General features: G+C 44.3%; 2 protein-coding genes across 3 annotated transcripts in view; one reads left to right on the forward strand and one right to left on the reverse strand.

The window, feature by feature from the left end:
• Positions 1 to 93: 93 nt before the first annotated feature.
• On the forward strand, positions 94 to 3,496 carry LOC117656841 (dehydrogenase/reductase SDR family member 1-like). The gene has a single exon (XM_034405009.3). The coding sequence runs from the start codon at positions 94 to 96 to the stop codon at positions 1,087 to 1,089; it is 996 nt and encodes a 331-aa protein (XP_034260900.3). The 3' UTR covers positions 1,090 to 3,496.
• Positions 2,910 to 22,723, reverse strand: part of LOC132711999 (amine sulfotransferase-like) — a 30,061-nt gene continuing 10,247 nt past the window's right edge. Inside the window, exons 3-5 of one of the 2 annotated variants that reach the window (XM_087882690.1) lie at positions 3,648 to 3,794; positions 3,085 to 3,290; positions 2,910 to 2,990 (exon numbers count right to left, since the gene is read on the reverse strand). In XM_087882690.1, the coding sequence (XP_087738816.1) occupies positions 2,937 to 2,990; positions 3,085 to 3,290; positions 3,648 to 3,794 (407 nt within the window). In that variant the 3' untranslated portion in view covers positions 2,910 to 2,936. Of the gene's footprint in view, positions 2,991 to 3,084; positions 3,291 to 3,647; positions 3,795 to 8,804; positions 9,251 to 15,452; positions 15,528 to 22,723 lie in introns of those variants that run through there. The other variant, XM_060692183.2, reaches the window with a different exon arrangement.

The raw sequence follows: 22,723 nt of genomic DNA on the forward strand, positions 1-22,723 counted from the left end.
AGCGCCACAAAAGCCCCTGTCGTCGCCGCGGCTTTCCTGTTTTCCTCAGCCGCTCAGCAAATTGCGCCTTTCTGTTCCGCTGCTGCTGCTGCTATGGCCTCGGGGACCAGGCCTCTGCTAGGACACATCTGCGTGGTGACCGGCGCCTCGCGGGGCATCGGGAAAGGCGTCGCGCTGCAGCTGTCGGAAGCGGGCGCCACCGTCTATATCACGGCCCGGCACCGGGAAACTCTGGAGCAAGCGGCGGCGGAGGTGCAAAGCCGGGGCGGCAAGTGCGTGCCGGTGGTGTGCGACTCTACTCGAGAGGAAGACGTGGCGGCGTTGTTCCAGCGCGTCCGAGAGGAGCAAGCCGGCCGCTTGGATGTTTTGGTCAACAGCGCTTTCTCCGCGGTGACTACCCTGTCCAAAGAGATCGGGGTGCCGTTCTGGGAAAGCGAGCCGTCCCTCTGGGACCAGGTCAACAACGCCGGCCTGAGAGGCAACTATTTCTGCACGGTTCATGCCGCCCGGCTCATGGTGCCCGCCGGGCGCGGTCTCATTGTCATCATCTCCTCGCCCGGTGGGCTGCGGTACATGTTCGACGTCCCGTACGGGGTGGGCAAAGCTGCCTGCGACCGCCTGGCGGCTGACTGTGGCGTCGAGCTGCGCCCCTTCGGCGTGGCCTGCGTCTCCCTTTGGCCCGGGCTCGTTCGCACCGAACTGGTCGTGCAGCAAGTGGAGAAAGTCAAGGAACAATTCAAGGATCTGTGGGAGCGGCTGGCGAACAAGGCAGAAAGTCCCGAAGTGAGCGGGAAATGCGTGGTGGCCTTGGCTTCGGATCCCCACGTCATGAGGCACAGCGGCAAGGTGGTCCTCAGCCCAGACCTTGCCCGGCTCTACCGGTTTAAGGACGTGGATGGGCGAGACGTCTATAATTATGTTTCGGTTCGGGAATGCCTTACCGAATTGATGCCCAAGCTGTCTTTCCTTCTCTGGTTCATTCCCCGCTTTATCACTTTCCCTAAGTGGGCTCTTGCTCTTTATTCCAGCAAGTTTGCTATCTACCCTCCCATTCAGCCTGCGGATTTTAAACCAGTTAAAAAAGACTGATCCGTGTGGTGTACACCTTAGGTGCATGTTTGGCAACAAGATCAAGCTTTTGTGAAAAAAATGATTGTTTTGGTCAGTCGTTCTTCGACTGGTAAATTATTTCAGCTCTTAAAAATCTGGAAGAGTGAGTTTTTGCAGGAAGGGGTTTTACCCTTCTAAAAACTCATTTGAAGAATTTGCTTGGGGATTTCCTCTGAAATGAAATCTTAAGATCTGTTTCATTGTTTTTGAGATAGTACAGAAATGTTAAGTAACTTTGCAGCTAATGCTATCTAAAATGCAAGGTTTGGGGTTTATCAAAGAATCTTTCGCATACTTGAAAATGATCCAAGCTACTTGCAACTAAGAATACTGTAGTTAGAAGATGGCAAGACACCTGGGAAAAATGCTTTTTTGTTTTGCTTTTATCTATGTTGAGCACATTTATATACTCTGCCAGAGCCTGTTTGTATCCCAGTCTTCTGTATTTTGTTTCCATAAAAACAATTGTCAGTTTGAATTGCCCTTGATAATATGAAGCTTACTTAAAACAAAAACAAAAACTTTGAAAGAAAAGGGTTCCTCTCCTCCCTTAAATTCAGTTTTGTCAAATTAATCCACTGGTCATTATGTAAAAAATACGCCCAATCTGTAACCAAAAAGTCATGGGACCATAAAGTGGAAAAAGTTGTCGAAACTGAGTTGGTGAAGATATTGTGGGACTTTCAAATACAGACAGATCGTTATTTGGAACACAACATGCCAGATATCATAGTTGTCAAGCATACAATTTATTGATATCGCTGTACCAGGGGATGCCAGAGTCGAAAAAGAACTGGAAAAAATCATGAAATATCACAACCTAGCCATTGAAACTACACAGTTATGGGTAAAACATGCAACAGTGATACCCATTGTCATCGGGGAACTTGGTACCATGCCCAAGAATTTTACAAAACACATCAATAAATTGTAACAACACCAGCAGAATTGCAAAAAAATGTGCTACTTGGAACATTGTATATTTTAAGAAGATACTTGGTTGATACCTAGGACACTGGCAGCAAACCGTATCAACCATTAGCACCAGTCAATGGCATTTGTGATGCATTTTTGAATGTTCAGTTGACTGAGTTTCATGTTTAATGAATAAAGTAAATAGTAATAACAATACAGTCATCTAACATCCCATGACAGAATGGAGATCTCAAGGCTTATTGGCAAAAAGCCATGTTTTCAGGATCTTCCAGAACGCCATCAGGGTTGGGGCCAGACTCACCTTGGCAGGAATGATGTTCCATTGGACAGGGGCCACATTAGAAAAAGCTTTCCTTGTAGGTCCTGTGCTACAAAACTCTAGGTGACGACACCCCCCCCCCCAATAAAACCCCCATGTTTCATCTGCTGGATTTGATGGGATGGGTTGATGTAACAGGGGATCAGAGGGCCTTCAAATAACTTGTTCCCAACTCATGGAGGACTTGTAATGTGCACAATTCTTGGATCACACACAACTGCCCGTGCTGTTGCATTTTGTACCAGTTGAATCTTCTGAATGTCTTTAAAGGAATCCCCGTGTAAAGATGTTATGGTAGTCTATCTGAGATGTGACTACAGTATGAGTGTCAAAGAGTAGAATGTTCAGATTTGAAAACAAAAGGTAACATTGCTCAAATTGGTACCTCCAGAGCTAGCCATGCAGCATTAAAATTACAATCCATCTGGAGGTGTCATTTTGGAAAAGGTAAGATTAAAGATTTCTCTCTTTAGATGGATCTTTAGTTTGCTTCTTAGCCTATTTCCACCAGGCAGGACATTCTGGGTTCCCTGTTTTGTTTGAGGTATTTTCTCTTGTACTTCAAACTTTGTTAGCACATACCAAACACAATGGAACAATGTAGTATCTGTGTCTTTGCCCTTACCTGTTTGTCAATAAAACATTCAGATTTAGAGATAAAAGAAGACAGCTCCCCAGTACATCTCAGGATACATACAGTGTAGCAAAATAGGTCCTACCTTTGCTCGTTTATTTTGTAATCCTTTGGGTACCAAATAGTAAGGCAGATGGGAAGTAAAGAGACGAGGTGATGGGCGATTGGGAAAATCTATGTGGGAAATATTACATTCCAGCCATGGAGCTCTGTCAATCAGGGTAATATTTTCAGTTCCATGTCGACCTTCATGAAGAATCAAGCTCACAATATTTTGAGTCCATATTGTGCCTGGAAGTAAACAACTAAATTAATTCATGCAGAGTGATTATTATTTGGACAATGCTGAAATTATGCAAAGTATACTTTCCTATTAGAAAGGATAGTAAACATTTCAGAGAAAAATAAAAACAGTTGCTGCTTCTCAAATATTTCATAGATGTGTGAGAGAAAGTTAGTTCTGCAAAGTAAAATAAAATAAAAATGGTCAAAATGCAGATTTAGCAGCTTTATTTTCTACATTTCCTACAAGTTCTAAAAAATGCCAAATGTTAAAAATCTGGTTACAGCATAGCAAAGTTGCAGCAACCAAAATATTAAAACCGGATACAAGATTAACTCTTCCTCAGAAGACATCTTTAAACTTACCAGATTTAGGATATGTGATTATAAATATATCATCATCTCGGATTTCAAAACTTTCCAGTGAATCTATACTTTCAGGTGACACCCCTTCTACAAAATAGCATCCTTTGTGTTTATACAGGAACTTATTTACTGGTTCCATTATTTGACCTGTTGATATAATAATAGAGCAATTGACAATTGTTCCCACGTTTATGGTCAATCATGTATTAATTCTTTTTTAAAAAGCATACTTCCTGGAAACAAAGAAAAACAAAATATATTATTAGATCAGTTTCTGTAGAAGAGGCAGAGCCTGGGGCAGAGTCAAGAGGGGAATAAGTCTGGAGTCCTTACATGCCCACAAGCAATCTATGAAGAATTATGAATTTGTATGAAATGCAAATCTTATTGTTCATAGCTGGACTACAATTTAATCAAAATATAGTTTCCATTCTATGCATAAATGGGCACTCTATAAGTATAATTTAAAACATTGAGCCAGTATTCTGTGTGGTCAAACTTTACCATTGTATTTAAAAATTGGGTTGAGTGTCTTTTCAATATTAACATATGTTGCTAAATCCATCTCAAAATAAGCTTTTAATTAGCTAATATGTTAATGATTAACTCTCTACCTCTGGATTTTGCCTGGACATTCTTGACAGCAGCTTAAGCTAAATGCCACCTTTCCTTGTTTTAGTAACAGGCCCACTTATAAAATTCTTCAGCCATATCATGCCAGCTAGACTGACACTTATTTCATAAGAAGCATTTGTGGCCAGGGTGTAGTATGTATTGTGTAACTGAGTGGGAAAATATCTTATACAAGGAATAATTTCATGGTACAATGTAGTGGCATAGTCTTTGAACTACATTTTTTTTTAATTTGATTTATATGCTGCCCTTCTCCGGAGACTCAGGGTGGCTTACAATGCGTTAAGCAATATTTAATAAGTAATATATTTAATAAGTAAAACATGATTTTCAACTCTGTAGATACTGAAAACAGCTTGGATACCACCAAGTTCTCTAATTGTTTTCTACAGGTAAGGTCAAATTATCTACATTCAGTTAATTGTCAAGCTTTAAGAATGTTGTAAATCCTAATTTTATGCAAAGTTACTCAATTGCTCACTTATTCAAAAAGATGCTGGGAAATATTTGCATGTCGTGGCTTCATGGGTATATCTATGGAGTTAATTGAGGGAGTCTTCACTATTGTGTATGTTTTCCGTATCAGAGGTTTTATCAATAGTTCTCGTAGTATCCAGGGGTTGTTTGATTTGACTCTTCCAAAATAATTTTACAGATTTACCCCTTGGAAGAGCAAATAAGAACATCCCTGGATGAGAAGAGACTTGATGAAATACAATCCTATTGCACAGACACACACTTCTTGAGAAAGATACTTGAAAAGATTGCAATAGATCAGCTTCATGGATCTCCTCAAGATCAAGGAATTATAGATTAACTCACAGATCTAGGAATTGAGTAGATCTTGGGTTCTGATATAAGTGCCTCCCCCCCCCCCGCCATGGTATAGATTCATCTCTAGATGGCTCAATGGCTAAGACAAGGTCGGCATTTCGGCGGTTCAGATCCCTAGTACAGATCTCCTGCGTGAGCAGGGGTTGGACTAGATAACCTCCAAGGTCCCTTCCAACTCTGATACTGTTATGTGTTCCCTGGGATGTCTGATTGGGCCTTATCTGGTAGCTGTGTTGTAACAACCTGTCCTTAGAAATACAGCAATGTTCTTTGCATGAGTCTGCCTTTAATGATGACTCAGAAATTACAGAAAATTCAAAACATGGTAACAAAACTCAACCAAAAGCTCCTTGTAAAGGAACTTAAATGAGACTTAAGGTTGGGAAATATCATTTAAAACCTTAAAATTTTTAGACAGCTATTATTTGAGGATATGCCTTTCTTGAAAAACACCTTTTTTGTTTCCGTTCATCGTGATAAAATGGAACAAAGTTTGCTTGGAGATGGGTCAATGACACAAGGCTGGGAGAAGAGTTATGTAAGAATGTGGGAAAGAGCCTTCTCTGTTGCCACATCTGTCGCAACACTTAGGCAAGAAAAACCAAAAGTACACATATACACTGGGTAAAACCAGGTTTAAAAGCAATAAATGTGAGTGGGAACTTGGAGTCTCAGTGGACAACCAATTAATCAACTGGTACAGAATGTGGCCGCGCGGGTTGTGATGGGAGAGTCCCGATACTCCCATGTTACACCCCTCCTGCGCGACTTGCATTGGTTGCTGGTTGCCCTCCGGGTGAAATTCAAGGTGCTGGTGATGACCTATAAAGCCCTACATGGCTTAGGCCCAGGATATTGGGCGGACCATCTGCTGCCAGCAACAGCTGCCCATCGCCCGGTGCGTTCTCACAGGGAGGGCTTGCTCTGGGTGCCGTCGGCTAGACAGTGTCGGCTGGCGACCCCTAGGAATAGAGCTTTCTCTGTGGACGTGCCCACCCTCTGGAATCAACTCCACCTGGGGCTCCAGTTGGCCCCTTCACACCTTCCACCGCAAATTAAAAACATGGTTGTTTACATCGCCCAGCCTGGACTGAGAGGGTTTTTAGAGTTTGGGGGTTTTAATATAACTTATATATGTACATTATCTTTTTATAATTTTAACTGATTGTTTTATTGTTGTGAGCCGCCCTGAGTCTTCGGAGATAGGGCGGCATATAAGTTTTATTAATAAATAAATAATTAATAAATAAATTAAATATGAGCCAACGGTGCAGCAGCAGCAGCCAAAAAAGCCAATGCTTCATGTTGGCTATATTGTATTAACAGAGGGATACAATCAAGATCACGTGAGCTACTAATACCACTCTTTAAAGCCTACTGCATCCAGTTTTGGTCACTACGCTATAAAAAAAGATATTGAGACTCTAGAACAAGTGCAGAGAAGAGCAAGCAAGATGGTTAAGGGACTGGAAGCTAAAACTTACAATGAACAGTTGCAGGAACTGGGCATGGCAAGTCTAGTGAAGAGAAGGGCCAGGAGAGACATGATAGCAGTGTTCCAATATTTGAGGGGCTGCTACAGAGAGGAAAGGGTCAACCTTTTTTCCAAAGCATCTGAAGCCAGACAAGGAATAATGGATAGAAACTGAATGAGAGATTTAACCTGGAAATAAGGAGAAATTTTCTGAAGTGAGAACAATCAACCAGCGGAACAGCTTGCCTTCAGAAGTTATGGGAGCTTCATCACTGGAAAATTTCAAGAAGACACTGGACTGCCATCTGTCAGAAATGGTGTAGGGTCTCCTGCTTGAACGGGGGTGGGGGTGGGGGTTGGACTAGATTACCTACAAGGTCCCTTCCAACTCTGTTAATCTGTTAATCTTAGCCTGGAACAATTTCCTTCTTAGGCAGCCAAGTTGATTTTAACTTTATCTGCTTTTTGACTTCAGATTACTTAGAGCCCATAGTCTAACTATACTTTTTATCCCTTCAGAATTGCTGTTAAATGTTAACCAGATTTGAGTATGTTTTAGCTGCAGAAGCCTCATCAACGAAAGTTATGGTTTATAACTGTCTAAAGGTGCTTTTTCAAAAGGCAACTGGACTTTATTTTGCCTTGAAGACATTTCGCTTCTTATCCAAGAAACTTTTTCACTTTTGGAAGAGCTTCCTGGATGAGAAGTGAAACATCTTCAATGAAAAACAAAGAATGTCTGGTTGCCTTTGAAAAAGCACTTTTGGGACAACCATGAGCTGGATGACTGAGAACCTCGATAGACATTTATGGTTTATGGATGCCTGTCACTTGGCATATATGTGACACCTCTGCTCCATAAGCTGCACTAGTTGCCTTCAATTCAAGGAACTGATGGTTACCTTTAAAACCATTCATGGCTTGGGGACTAAGTTATTTGCAGGACCATCTCTCCCTAGTCATATCTCCCTGTCCTACTAGATCTGGCAGGAGAAGCGTTTTTTGGATCCTGACCTGTTATGTGGCAGGACCCAAGAGGAAAGGTTTTTCTATCTCGATACTCTGGAACATCATTCCCCCAGATAACATTTTGCCCTGACCTTGCTGGCCTTTTGGGAATCCTTAAAAACTTGGTTTTGTAGTGGGGTCATGGACCCTGATTTGAGTCTCTATCACAGCTGTGTTTATTGTTGCTGATTTTTTGGGGGGCTGCTATATAATGATCATTATATAGAGCCGAGGTCGTGCAGTGGTTAGAGTGCAGTACTGCAGCTACTTCAGCTGACTGCTTGTTCAGCAGATCAGCGGATCAAATCTCACCGGCTCAAGGTTGACTCATCCTTCCATCCTTCCGAGGTGGGTAAAATGAGGACTCAGATTGTTGGGGGCAATATGCTATTTAGTATGCTGTCTTTGGTGTAAGCTGCCCAGAGTCCTCGGAGAGTGGGCGGCATAGAAATGTAAATAATAATAATAATAATAAACTTAATAAGTTTAAAAGAGTATAACAATAATAATAATAATAATAATAATAATTATTATTATTATTATTATTATTATTATTATTATTATTATTATTATTATTATTAAGTATTGCTAGCTGACCAGAGGCATATGTTTGAGATGGGTGGCCATATAAAACAAATAGTAAGTAAAAAAACAGCCCTTTCTCCTTGCTCTGTAAAACCAATGATAATCCCATTTGAGAAATTTTATACATACACACTCCTGCTCATACTAACCCACAGATCAGTATAAGAAAGTTGTAAAAGTATTGCACAAATGGCCGATAATAAGAGTGTACACAGGTAGTCCTCAATATACAACCACAACTGAGATGGGAATTATGGTTAAGTCATTGTGGCTAAAAATTGAGTCACCACCTGATTTCACTCGACTACATTTGCCTTTCTCAAGGGTTATTAAATAATAATCATTAAATAAACATGAGGGTGATTACGTAGAGCACAAACTGCCCGCAGGAAGCCCTGAGAGCTGGAGGCTCTCAGGGCTTCATATTCATATTCATATCCGAGTCTTTTTAAAATGATTCTGCACACATGCTGAGTCCTAGGTTTGTCATTTACAGGCAGCTGTGAAATCCAGCAGGTCAAACATTTGTGTGCGGTTGAAAATAATACAGCAGCCTCTGATTCCAAAGTGTTTAATAACTGTTATGTCCCTGTTAGGGACGAACAGAGTGAGGCAAGACAGGCTGAGGTAAAAGCTAACAGGTTTATTTCACTAACATGCGTTTTAACAGGTTTGCTAGCATTGCAGCCAGCTAGGCTGCTCGGCTAACAGGAGCAGCGGCTGTCAGTCTTTGACAGCTCCTTATATACTCGTGCCTGAATTGAAACAGCCAATCAGAGCGCGGCTGCGTCTGTAGACCAGAGTGGAGCATCCCTCCATCACTAGAGGGCGCACACATAGTCCTCAAGGTAGGTAGGCCTTCTCCTGACGCATCCTGACCTCTGAAGGCCTTCTGGTTCGTGTGGATTAGGTGGAAGCACCAAAGAAGTTCCTGAAGTGGTGTCAGTAGGTTCTTTGTTGGCTTGGGGAGGTGCCATCGCTGGAACAAAGTCCTCAGGTCCCGGTAAGTTGTCCTCGCCTCGAGTTGCATCACGGTCCTCGACTTCCGACTCCGGCTCCCTGGGCTCATCTGTAAGAAACCTTTTATCTGGTGGTTGTGCTTTATTATTTGAATCATTCAAATGTGAATCATCACATTTAAATCAATGTGTCGCCCCCTTAATTGGTCTATGTATCTTCTCCACATTCACCCCCCCCCCAGGGTTATTACATACGATCTGGGGCCTGTAACTTGTGTCACTATCCCAGGGAGCCATAGTGGAGAGCCTGAATAATTCCTTGCATAGACAGAGTCCCCTAATTTGAAACTTCTGAGGCCTGGATGGGTTTCCCTGGTGGTGTTGGGTGCATATGTTGGGTTAGTTTGTCCAATTTTGTCTTTATGCATCTTCCCATCAAGAGTTCATCTGGGCTTAGATTAGTGTCTGGGCAAGGGGTGACATGTTGCATTAAGAGGTATTTAGAAATTTTAGAGTTCCAGTCTCCCGGCCCCATCCTTGCCAGAGCCTCCTTTACAGAGCGCACAGCTTTTTTTTTTTTAATTTGATTTATATGCCGCCCTTCTCCGGAGACTCAGGGTGGCTTACAGTGCGCTAAGCAATAGCCTTCATCCTTTTGTATAATTTATACAAAGTCAGCTTATTGCCCCCACAAACTGGGTCCTCAATTTACCTATCTTAGAAAGGATGGAAGGCTGAGTCAACTTGAGCCTGGCGAGATTCAATGCCTGCAGTAATTGCAGGCAGCTGGTCTTAATAACAGGGTGCTTTAGACCACTGTACTACCAAGGCTCTTTCAGCTCGGGCATTTGTAGCTGGAAAAAAAGGGGCTGTGAGTGAATGTTTGATGTCCAGCCCTGCAAGGAAAAGTTCGAAAGGTGCCGATACTAGTTGGGGAGCGTTATCTGAAATCAAGCAATCTGGTATGCCATGTGTTGCAAAGAGGTTCTTCATGCTTTAATTAATGACTCAGAAGTTGTTGAGAACATTAATTTAACGTCCACCCATTTGGAAAATGAATCAACCACAATTAAAAACATATGCCCTTGTGCTGCGCCAGCAAAGTCTATGTGGAGTCGTGACCAAGGGGCTCATGATTTGTCCCATTCTGTTGGGGGAGCTCTTGGAGGGTTAGGTCTGGACTCCTGGCAGTCTGTGCACCCAGAGACCCATTCACAGATGTGTTGATCCAATTTTGGCCACCACAGATAACTTCTGGCCAAGGATTTCATTCAGACTATGCCAGGGTGTCTGTCATGTAATCAGGTTAGCACTTGCTTCCGTAGTGTGACAGGAATGACAACCCTATGTCACCATAACGAACAGCCCTGCATTGTAGACAGTTCAAATTGCCTTTCCTTGTAAAGTTTATATTCAGGTCCTACAGGTCCTGATGGCCACCCTCTCGTAGTCCAGTCCAAAACCTTTGATATTATCTTATCTTTGGCAGAGTGTCTAGCCACGTCTCTAACCATCAGCGGTGTAGGCATTTCTTCAGTTAGTAACACATTGCAAACAGGGGTGGGGTCCTCTACAGCTATGGGAAGTGGGCATCTACTCAGGGCATCAGCGTGTGCTAGGTGTTTTCCGGGGCGGTGTTCTACGGTATAATTGTAAGCAGCTAAGAAGACTGTCCACCTTGTCATTCTTGGGGATAGTATTTGGGGTGTTTGTTTCCTTCAATGATTCCAAGTAATGGTTTGTGATCAGTTACCAAAGTGAAATGTCTTCCATACAAGTACGCATGGAAGCGCTTGATGCCGGTGACTAAGGCCAAGACCTCCTTGTCAATTTGTCCATAATTCCTCTCTGTGGAGGACATGGTACTTGAAAAATATGCTATAGGGGCTTCTAGGTTGTTAGGCAGCTTGTGACTTAGAACAGCACCTACTCCATAAGGGGAGGCATCACATGTTAAAATCAATGGAAGCTGTTCATCATATTGTATTCGTAGGCTGTCAGAGGTGGGAAGATGTTTGACAGCTTTAAAGGAGGCCGTCTCTCGAGATCCCCACAACCAAGGTCTTTTGGAATCGAGGAGCCTGTGTAAAGGCTCTGCTACTGAAGCCTTGTGAGGCAGAAACAGACTATAAAAATTTAGGAGGCCCAAAAAGGCTTGTAATTCTGTTCTATTCTTTGGAATAGGGGCCCCGTGAATAGTTCTGACCTTAGCCTCAGTTGGATTTATTTATTTTTATTTGTTTAAATTTCTATACCGCCCTTCTCCAATATAGGACTCAGGGCGGTGAACAGCCAAAATAAAACAAGACATACATACAAAACATACAAAATCTAAAAACTGATTAAAATAATTAAATCTTTTGTTCCAACCATTTTTTGATGTTAGACCAAAATTTCTTTGCTGCCGGGCACGTCCACCATAAATGATAGAAAGTCCCTTGTGCCTTTTTGCACTTCCAACAAATTGGGCTATTTTTAGGTTGTATTTTTGCCAAAACAATTCCAATTTAAAATCAGTTTAAAATTTGACTCAAGCCAGCCCAGCTAGTTGAAATAAATGGGTTTTCAGGGCCCGATGAAAAATCCGGAGGTCTGTTATTATCCGTAACTCTGGGGGGAGGTTGTTCCAGAGGGTGGGCGCCACCACAGAGAAGGCTCTCCCCCTGGGGGTCGCCAGCCGACATTGTCTGGCGGACGGCACCCTGAGGAGGCCCACTCTGTGTGAGCGCACTGGCCGGTGGGAGGCTATTGGTGGCAGAAGGCGGTCTCGTAAGTACCCCGGCCCTAAGCCATGGAGCGCTTTAAAGGTGGTAACCAACACCTTGAAGCGCACCCGGAAGACCACCGGGAGCCAGTGCAGCTCGCACAGGAGAGGTGTCACATGGGAGCACCTCGTCGCCCCCATAATCCCCCACGCGGCCGCGTTCTGGACCAGCTGGAGCTTCCGGGTGCACCCCAGGGGGAGCCCCATGTAGAGAGCGTTGCAGTAGTCCAGGCGGGAAGTGACGAGTGTCTGAGTGACTGTGCGTAGGGAGTCCCGATCTAGAAAGGGGCGCAACTGGCATATCAGGCGAACCTGATAGAAAGCCCCCCTGGCCATGGCCGTCAAATGATCTTCCAAAGACAGCCGTGCATCCAGGAGGACGCCCAAGTTACGAGCCCTCTCCGTGGGGGCGAGTGATTCATCCCCAATAGCCAGCGATGGCATCAGCTGGCTATATCGGGACGCCGGAAGCCACAGCCACTCGGTCTTGGAGGGGTTGAGTCGGAGCCTGTTTCTCCCCATCCAGGCCCGCACGGCCTCCAGGCACTGGGACATCACTTCAAGGGCATCATTGGGGTGGCCTGGGGTGGAGATGTACAGCTGGGTGTCATCAGCGTACTGATGGAACTCCACCCCGAAGCCACGGATGATCTCACCCAGCGGCTTTACATAAATGTTGAACAGAAGGGGCGAGAGGACCGACCCTTGTGGCACCCCACAAGCAAGGTGCCTCGGGGTCGACCGCTGCCCCCCTGTCAACACAGATTGCGACTGGTCAGAGAGATAGGAGGAGAACCACCGCAGAACGGTGCCTCCCACCCCCAACCCCGCCAGCCGGTGCAACATGATACCATGGTCGATGGTATCAAAAGCTGCTGAGAGGTCTAACAGGACCAGGATAGAGGAGCAACCCCTATCCCGGGCCCTCCAGAGATCATCCACCAATGCGACCAATGCCATTTCCGTGCTGTGCCCAGGCCGGAAGCCGGACTGGAGCGGGTCTAGATAGACAGCTTCATCCAGGTACCGGGGAAGCTGTTGCGCCACCACACTCTCAACAACCTTCGCAACGAAGCGAAGGTTGGAGACTGGACGATAGTTAGCCAAAACAGCCGGATCCAGAGAGGGCTTCTTGAGGAGGGGCCTCACAACTGCTTCTTTCAAAGTGGCCGGCAGGACCCCCTCACTCAAAGAAGCGTTAACAATCTTCTGGAGCCAGCCTCGTGTCATCTCCCGGGAAGCCAGTACCAACCAGGAGGGACACGGGTCCAATAAACATGTGGTCGCGTTCAGCCGTCCCAGGACCCTGTCCATGTCCTCAGGAGCCACAGGATCGAACTCCCCCCAGATAACACTCTCAAGACCTGCCTCAGTCATCCCATCCGGACATACCCAGTCAGAGGCCAGCCCTTCCCAAATCTGAGCGATTTTGTCATACAGATACTGCACAAAATCCTCAGCTCGACCCTGCAAGGGGTCATCCCGCACCTCCAGATGGAGGAGGGAGCGGGTCACCCTAAACAGGGCAGCCGGGCGATTATCTGATGACGCGATAAGAGCGGCAAAATAGCTAGTTTTCGCCGCTTTTATCACCACTAGGTAGGTCTTAATATGAGACCTCACCAGTGTTCGGTCAGATTCGGAGCGGCTGGTCCTCCAACTACTCTCCAGGCGTCTTTTCCGGCGCTTCATCTCCCTAAGCTCCTCGGTAAACCAAGGAGCTAGGTGAGTTCGGTGCCGGGTCAGAGGCCGCAAAGGCACGACTCGGTCCAAGGCCCCGGCAGCCGCACTATCCCAGGCGGCCACCAGGTCCTCAGCTGAGTCATGAGCCAGAATCTCAGGAAATGGCCCAAGCTCCATCTGGAACCTATCAGGGTCCATCAGGCGCCTGGGGCGGAACCACCTGGTCGGTCCCGCCTCTCTGCGGCGGGGTGCAGCGGTTAGAAAGTCTAGTCGAAGGAGTGAGTGGTCAGTCCATGACAAGGGTTCGATGGCTATATCCCCTATATCAAGGCCACTCAACCACTGACCAGAGACAAAAACTAAGTCCAGAGTGTGTCCCCCTGTGTGAGTGGGGTCATGAATTAACTGAGTAAGGTCCATGGCCGTCATGGAAGCCATGAACTCTCGAGCCACTTCAGACGTTTCACCGATAGATGGCAGGTTGAAATCCCCCATGATGACAAGTCTGGGGGTGTCCACCGCCACCTCGGCTATAACGTTAAGCAGCTCGGGCAGGGCCGTTGCCACGTGGCAGGGAGCCAGGTACGTGACCAACAAGCCCATCTGTACTCCACGACCCCACTTCACAAAGAGGGACTCACATCCGGCTATCTGTGGAACAGTGGTCTCCCTTGGATCCAGACCTTCCTTTATAATAACCGCCACCCCCCTGCCCCTGCCCTGAGCCCCCGGCTGATGAAATGCACGGAAGCCTGGTGGGCATATATCCACGAGGGGGACTCCTCCCTCCTGGCCCAACCAGGTCTCCGTAATGCCCGCCAGGTCCGCCTCCCCCTCCTGAATAAGATCGTGGATGAGGGGGGCTTTATTAACAACGGACCTGGCGTTGCATAACATCAGCCGGAGGCTCTGGCCCTGAGAATCTGGACAACCTGGGGAACAAGAAAAGCATTGGGGACCGGAGTGCGCAATCGCTCTAAGATAGCGAGTGCGCATTCCCCGAACATGATATGGTCCCCAGCTTCCGCCATATCTGCCCCTCCCACTCACTGTGTTGATGGAACAGCCCTCTTCAAATCGAACTCCAACCCCCTCCCCGACCTCCGGTTCTACGTCCCTAATGTCGCAGCCCTTCGCTGAGGCTGGTCTTGCACCCGGTGGATTTCCCCCAGAACCCACCCTTGGATGCAGTCCGGAGGCATCTATTCTGTATCCCAGGAATTCTACTTCCTTTACAGCTACTTGACATTTCCCTTGCTTCAAAGTGAGCCCTGCACCGTGAAACTTTGTTAGGACAGCTCTCAGGTGATCTCTTAATTGGATTGTATCTTTAGCGGTGATCAGAATATCATCAAAATAAGAGACAACCCCTGGGATACCTTGGAGCAGTCTTTCCATTAGGCATTGGAAAATCCCAGGGGCCACAGAGACACCAAATTGGAGCTTATTACATTTGAAGGCACTCCTGTGCGTGACTATGATTTGTGCCTCTGCTATTGTTTTGTCTACTGGAATTTGCTGATAAGCCTGTGTCAGGTTTAATTTAGCAAAGATTTTGCCTCGGCCTAATGAGTAAAGCAAATGTTGAACAACAGGCCCTGGGTAGGCGGAATTTTGTAGGGCTTTATTTAATGTGCACTTATAGTCAGCACATATTCTGACTGAGCCGTCTGGTTTTATTGGTGTGACGATGGGTGTCTCCCATTTGAAATAGTCTATAGGCTCAAGGACCCCTTGAGAAATCAATTTGTCTAAGGCTGTGTCTACCTTTTGCCTTAAAGCAAAAGGCACTCTCCTGGGTTTAAGTCTGATAGGAGCTATTTGGGGATTTAAATTAAATGAAAGGGGTTTGCCCTTGTACTTACCGAGGCCTTCGGTGAAGACATCGCTGAACTCGTGTATGAGATTGGTAAGAAGGGGCTCTTGTATTTGATGTATGCCTGAAATAGAGAGGCCCAGGGAATGAAACCACTCCAGCTTAAGAGGCTGGGGCGTTCTTCTTCCACGATAATGGTGGGAAGAAATACTGAAAAACTTCCATATTGAAAATGGGACAAATGGGACAAGTCTCTAGAATGGGTATAATTTTGCTCTGATAGTCTCTTAATTTAGTGCCTATGGCTTTAATGTTATTTTTGGAAAAATGAGGAACTAATCTTTTAATTGTAGGCCAGGACATCAGGGACATGGAGGACCCTGTGTCCACCTCCATTTTACATGGGGACCCTTCAAATTGGATGGTAACAAAAATGTTCTTTTTCTTTATCTTTATTTGATTTATATACCACCCTACTCCGAAGGACTCAGGGCGGTGAACAGCCAAAACAGTAAAAATACATAAATACAAAATTTAAAAACAGAATAAAATCGAATTAGACAATTTGGCCCAGACAGATTAAAACACCCCAATCATTTAAAAACTGATTAAAATTTACATAATTAAAAAAGAGGGAAAAGATTAGGCCAGGCCCGCCTGATGGAATAAAAAGGTCTTGAGAGCGCGGTGGAAGGTGCGCAGATCCGGGATCTTCCGTATCTCCGGAGGTAGCTCATTCCAGATAGTAGGTGCCCCCACAGAGAAGGCTCTCCCCCTAGGGGCTGCCAGTCGACATTGTTTGGCCGACGGCAGCCGGAGGAGCCCCTCTCTATGAGATCGTACCGGCCAGTGGGAGGCTATTGGTGGTAGTAGGCAGTCCCGTAGGTAACCAGGTCCTAAGCCATGGAGCGCTCTAAAGGTGGTAACCAAAACCTTGAAGCGTACCCGGAAGACCACCGGGAGCCAGTGCAGCTCACGCAGGAGAGGTGTTACATGGGAACGCCATGTCACTCCCATTACCCCCGCGTGGCCGCACTCTGCGCCAGTTGGAACCTCCGGGTGCTCCTCAAGGGGAGCCCCATGTAGAGAGCGTTACAATAGTCCAGGCGGGAAGTGACGAGGGCATGAGTGACCGTGCGTAAGGAGTCCCGTTTTCCTGTTCCCAATTGCATTTCCAATTATATTCTCAGGGAGGTAGCTATCATTGTTTACAGTGTAGCAGTCCTCACCCTTGTTGAAATTTTTGAATTGATTTTTTAAATTTGGTTGGCCTCTCAAAATGTTTTGAAGTTGGTTGTGTAGCTCTGCACATCTTATCTAAATGGCCCTTTCTACCACACCCCAGACAGTCTGCGGTCGAAAATTTGCAGATAGCTCTCATGCGTTGTCCTTCACAGCTCAGGCAGGACATATGGCTTGTTGTTTTTTCCTTGTTGTCTTTCCGGTCACTGGGTTGGCTGAGGCGATTTATGCCTTCCTCCTCTTCTTCCACTGCGTCCCCCTCTGTGTCAGTTGCCTCAGAATGCATAGCCTCCGTTTTGGCGGGAAATTTAGCAATAGTCTTTTGGATGTTTGAGGAAGATTTGTTGGACAGCTCAGCAGCTCTTGCCTCGTCCAGAGCCAATTGGAGAGGGAGTACTGTTTTTGTCAGCAGGTGGCATTGTAGTTTTAAATCTTTGATGCCACATACTATTCTGTCTCCTAATGAATTCTCTAGATGTTCAAACTCACAGTAAAGAGCAGCAGCTCTTAGGGCGGCAATGCACTGAATAATGGTTCCCCCCTCTTTTTGGTCCCTATGATAGAATGCGTTCCTCCTTGCTATAGAGGAAGGTGCTGGAGAATAATGATTCCTCAAGTTTTCTAGGATGACATCCCAAGGTACTGTGTGTAATTTCTAAGGTGCCAAAAGATTTTTTGCAGTTTCAAACCCCTCATCCCACAGTGTGATAGAAAATATGCTTTTTTCCTATCATTGGAGATGCCTCCATAGTCATTAGACAGTAAGAAGCACTCAAATTTCTCCAAGTATGTATCTCAGGATTGTTTCTCTGGGTTAAAGGCGGCGAAAACAGGCAAGGCTGTCATTTTCTACAGCCGGGGGACTCAGTGCTTGATCAGGAACCTTTGGATGACTTTTTGTCGCGTTTTGCGCTTCAGCTCTTTTGAAATGACTTCAGCGTAGTGACTTTCTTCGCTCTTGTCTGTACCTCAGGTCGGTCGGGATAATTATCCCACCTTCGTCGCCAGCTGTTATGTCCCTGTTAGGGACGAACAGAGGCAAGACAGGTTGAGGTAAAAGCTAACAATTTATTTTGCTAACATGCGTTTTAACAGGTTTGCTAGCATTGCAGCCAGCTAGGCTGCTTAGCTAACAGGAGCAGCAGCTGTCAGCCTTTGATAGCTCTTTATATACTCATGCCTGAATTGAAACAGCCAATCAGAGCACAGCTGCGTCTGTAGACCGGAGTGGAGCCTGGACACGGCAATAATGATTCTGCGAATTACATTGTTAGATACCACCAACATGTGGGGCAACTCAAGGCCTCTGCTAACGGAACGCAACAAAACCTGTTGTTGGAGTTTTGATAAAATTATTTCTTCAGACTGATTTTGGATGTTATAAACCAGCGGCCGCCAACCTTTGGGCACCAGGGATCTGTTCCATGGAGAGAGGTTTTTCCGTGGACTGGAGGGGACGTGGTTTCTTGTGCTGCCTGCATCCTGTGGATGGGGCTTCATTAGTTTTTTGCGGCTCAGTTGCTGGCAAGCCGCAACCCAGTGCCGGTCTACGGACCAGAGGTTGGGGACCCCTATTATAAACCATTTTGTAATTTTAGTGATGAAGAGCAATGGAAAACACAGGATATATACTGTAATTCTCACTAGACAGACTGTGAAATGGCAAACGGAGTGAATAAAGAAACCAGTTTTAATTGTTATGTAAATGCCGGTAGAGCATCAACAGGACTTGTTTCATATTTCACAATCTCTGAATTAACACTCTCTAGACAGTGATTAGCTCAAAGCACCCTGCTTTTATATTCCTATGGTAGTTGCAGCAGTCACAAATCTTCTGAAGCTTTTTTCTGATGTAGAATATAACTAGAATGCCTCTGTTCCATCAGAAATAACAGAATAACAGAGTTTGAAGGGACCTTGGAGGTCTTCTAGTCCAACTCACTGCAAAAAGCAGGAGAACTTATACCATTTCAGACAAGGGGTTGTCCAATCTCTACTTAAAAACCTTCAGTGATGGAGCACCCACAACCTCTGTGGGTCAATTCCACTGATTTATTCTAATCGGGGCCTTGAGTTTGACACCCCTGGTTTAATCAGGTCTGTCAATAAATTGTTTTGAGTACCAGGTTGGTTCTCCCTTTGATAACTTTTCATCAGTTACTTCAGGTCCTTTGGAGAATAGGTTGACTTCCTTTTTTGTGGCAGCCGCTCAAATATTGGAACACTGCTATCATGTCATGTAGATTTTGTCTTAATGAATCTACTCTTTACTTCAAATATAAAGGAAGTCTGTTGGCATTCCTTGATAGCTGGACTAAGCCCATTCTCTGCATTCAAAGCAACTACAAGTAGTCCCTGATTTACAACCACAATTGAGCACAACATTTCTGTTGCTAGTTGAGATATATGTTAAGTGAGTGCTGTCCCATTTTATGACTTTTCTTGCCGCAATTGCTAAGTGAATCACTGCAGTTGCTAAGCTAGTAACACGGTTGTTAAGTGAATCTGGCTTCTCCATTGATTTTGCTTGTCAAAACATTGCAAAAGGTGATCACATGACCCCAGACACTGCAACCATCAGAAATATGAGACAGTTACCAAGCATCTGAATTTTGATGACGTGATCATGGGGATGCTGGTCGTAAGTGTGAAAATGGTCATAAGTCACATTTTCAGTGCTGTTATAACTTTGAATGGTATTTAAATGAACAGCTGGAAGTCGAGGACTATCTGTACATCATGAACATTTTATTTTTCAGAAGTGTTGTTCTGTTGGTTTTGCTTTTCTTTTGCTTTCCAATCTCCCACAGTAGGAAAATGACATAATATTTGAGTAATTATATGAGCTGATCAAATATAATTACACAACTCAAAAGTCGCTGTCCTCATCTGGATGAGTGAAAACTTAAATTCCCAGAATTCCTCAGTCAGCATACCATCAGAGAACATGCTATTTGCACATGGAGTTAAAGCAGGGGTGAAATCTAAAATTTGTTACTACCGGTTCTGTGGACGTGGCTTGGTTTGGGGGGGGGGGGGTAATGTGGACATGGCCAATTTTTTTTTTTTTACTTTTAAAACCATTTTTTCTACAACCTCTTCAGCTAAGAGATTGTAAAAAAATGCTTTCAAAAGGCTCTGACGATCCAAGCTGAGTTCCCTGATCGGCAGAGGCTTTTTAAAAAAGCCTCTGCCAATCAGGGAACTCAGCTTGGATCGTCAGAGCATTTAAAAGAAAAAAAGGGTTTTTTTCTTTTAAATGCTCTGACAATCTGCCGATCAACTCAGCTGGGATCCTCAGAGCATTTAAAGAAAAAAACCCTTTTTTTCTTTTAAATGCTCTGACGAACCAAGCTGAGTTCCCTGAAAGCCTCTGCCGATCAGGGAACTCACCTGGGATCCTAAGAGCATTTAAAAGAAAAAAACCCTTTTTTTCTTTTAAATGCCTTTGACGAGCTGCACGATCATCAGAGGCCGAAGTTGTAGAAAAAATGCTTTTAAAAGTAAAAAAAAAAAAGCCTCTGATGATTGTGCGGCTCAGCTGGGCATGGGGGGGGGGCGGGGATTTTTGCTACCAGTTCTCCGAACCACTCGCCTCCATCGCTACTGGATCGGGTGATCCGGTCTGAACCGGGAGCATTTCACCCCTGAGTTAAAGTGAAGACTGGCTTGCTTGCCATTGTGTGCATGATTTGCAGGGTACATCCTACAAGAAGAGATCTTATTGGCTGGCAACCAAGGGAAATTCTGCCCATTCACTTCTGGCATAATTCTGAATCTGATGATGTCTCTTCTGTTGTGACCTGATGATAAACCACCATTCAAAAAAGCATACAGTCCTAGTACTATGGTCTCTAGTTAAGTTAAAATACAGGTAGTCCTTGACTTTATTTAGTGACTGTTCAAAGTTAAAATGACACTGAAAAAGTGAATTATAGCTGTTTTTCACACTTATAATTGTTGCAGCACCCCCATGGTCAGATGATCAAAATTCAAATACTTCACAACTGGCTCATATTTATGAAGGTTGCAGTGTCCCGGGATCATATGATCATCTGTTGTGACCTTCTGATGAACAAAATCAATGGGGAAGCCAGATTCACTTAACAACTGTGTTACTAACTTAGGTCGTAAAATAGAGCGAAGCACACAGCCCCGTTGCGAACCGGTAGTAAAGGTAAGTAGAACCCACCCCTGTTGAATACCAAGAGATTAAAGTAGCTAACAGTGACTTCTTTTTTTCTGGCTTAAAAATGTGAGTCAGAGAAAATTGTGGGATGAATACCGGTAGTAAAGAACACCAAGTTGTAGTATAGAAAAAGTTCCTTCTTTCTCATGGGTGAAAGCAGAGGAAGGAAGTTAAATCTTTTGTTTCTGGGTAGGGTTTTCCCACGACAGAAAGCAAGACTCGAATTATGCAGAATTCCCTTGCTCAGTAAAGGATGCCACCACGGGACAATTATTTAGATACTCTTTTTTTAATTTACCAAATTATATGCCCTTTCAATATTAATGTCTACTAATTTCAGATTATTTCCAACAAGATGTGTTATTTAAAACATACGGAGGGAGAGAATAAATCTTCCCAAAAAGAAAGTTTAGTTACAGTATGAAATTTAAAAATACATTGCTCGTATCATATTACAGAATTCTTACCACATTTTGGATAAGTGACAACATATTACTATCCTGACTTTGAATTTTTCTACTGTCTCAAGGTGCTCAGGTTTCACCAAATCATCTGAGAAATTAAGCCCTTTAAAATCCAACAATTCTGCATATTGCTTTTTTCCCTACCAACGTAAGAGTATCTGCAATAAAAGAGAAATTATACTATTTTTCCAGTATAATGCTAGCAGCTGGCACTTAGACACATTGTCAAGTTCTCTCACTTCATAAGTTCTTGGTTTCAACCATTCAGAGTTGGTAGTCAGCAATGATCCTCAAGAAAAGACAACCTGGAAAAAGTGGATTATTTTTATACAGCTGTTAAAATTATAACTTAAAGTGTTACATTTAAGGGTTTCAGTCTTATCAAAAGAAAAACAAGCAAGGTGGAATTGTTATAGCTGCTACATATTCCTGGGAGATGGAGAAGATTCTGAAACTGAATATTTAAAAAAGTAATAAAAATATATGTTGGCATCATCTCTGATGGAAAGATGATGAGGAATTTAAGGAATTTCTCAGGATTTAATGGACAATGGCATTACTATAAATGTGTTTTTGCAGAGATTGCAATTTAAAAGCCGAATGTTTATTTGCTTAATGTAATGATGATTTGTTTTTTTTAAATCCTCTTTATGTTTGTGATTTTTCAGATCATCAGGCATTTGGCTCTCAGCTCTTCAATTCTATCTTCTCTTCCTTGAATAAATTATTAAAGTTTTCAATCTGTAATGTGTGTTGTGGAGAGTATGGAGGGGAGTTAATTTGTAATATTGGTATGTGAATATGATAGTTCTTGGTGCCCACTGTGGCTATTAATAAAAGAAGGTAACCACAGACTTTAAGATAACCCAGTGTTGGCGAACCTTTTCAGCACCGAGTGCCAAAACAGGAGTGCGTGCGTGCAGGGGGGAGCACTGGAAACCAGAAGAGCAGCTCCCTGGTGCGCACGCTTGGGAGCGCCGGAAGAGCAGTTCCCTGGTGCACATGTGCGCCGGTCACCTGGTCTTCCGTTTTCTAGCGTGCATGCATGCATGAAGACTAGCTGGCTGGTGCGCATGTGCATGCCAGAATCTGGAAGAGCAATGGGCGACAGCTGGTATGCCCCAGAAAGATGGCTCTGCATGCTACTTCTGGCACGCTTGCCATAGGTTCGCCATCACGGAGATAAACTGTAGTTTCTTTGATGGCCTTACCCTATCTCTGCCAATATGGTTCAAGAAGAGAGTAAATGTAATTTTCTATAAGTGGAATCTTGCTCCTTCTGCCTTGTTATAGATCTGTATAAGTAACAATAATGAAAATGAAAAAATGGGTTTTTATAATGCAATTTATACATTGTACTGTTCAGAATAAAAGAACTATTATCATAAGTTTTCCTTTAATAGGTGAACACAATAAACTACTCAG

Source organism: Pantherophis guttatus, chromosome 1 (assembly GCF_059756535.1).
Source record: "Pantherophis guttatus breed Tessera chromosome 1, ASM5975653v1, whole genome shotgun sequence".
Taxonomy (NCBI): Eukaryota; Metazoa; Chordata; class Lepidosauria; order Squamata; family Colubridae; genus Pantherophis; species Pantherophis guttatus.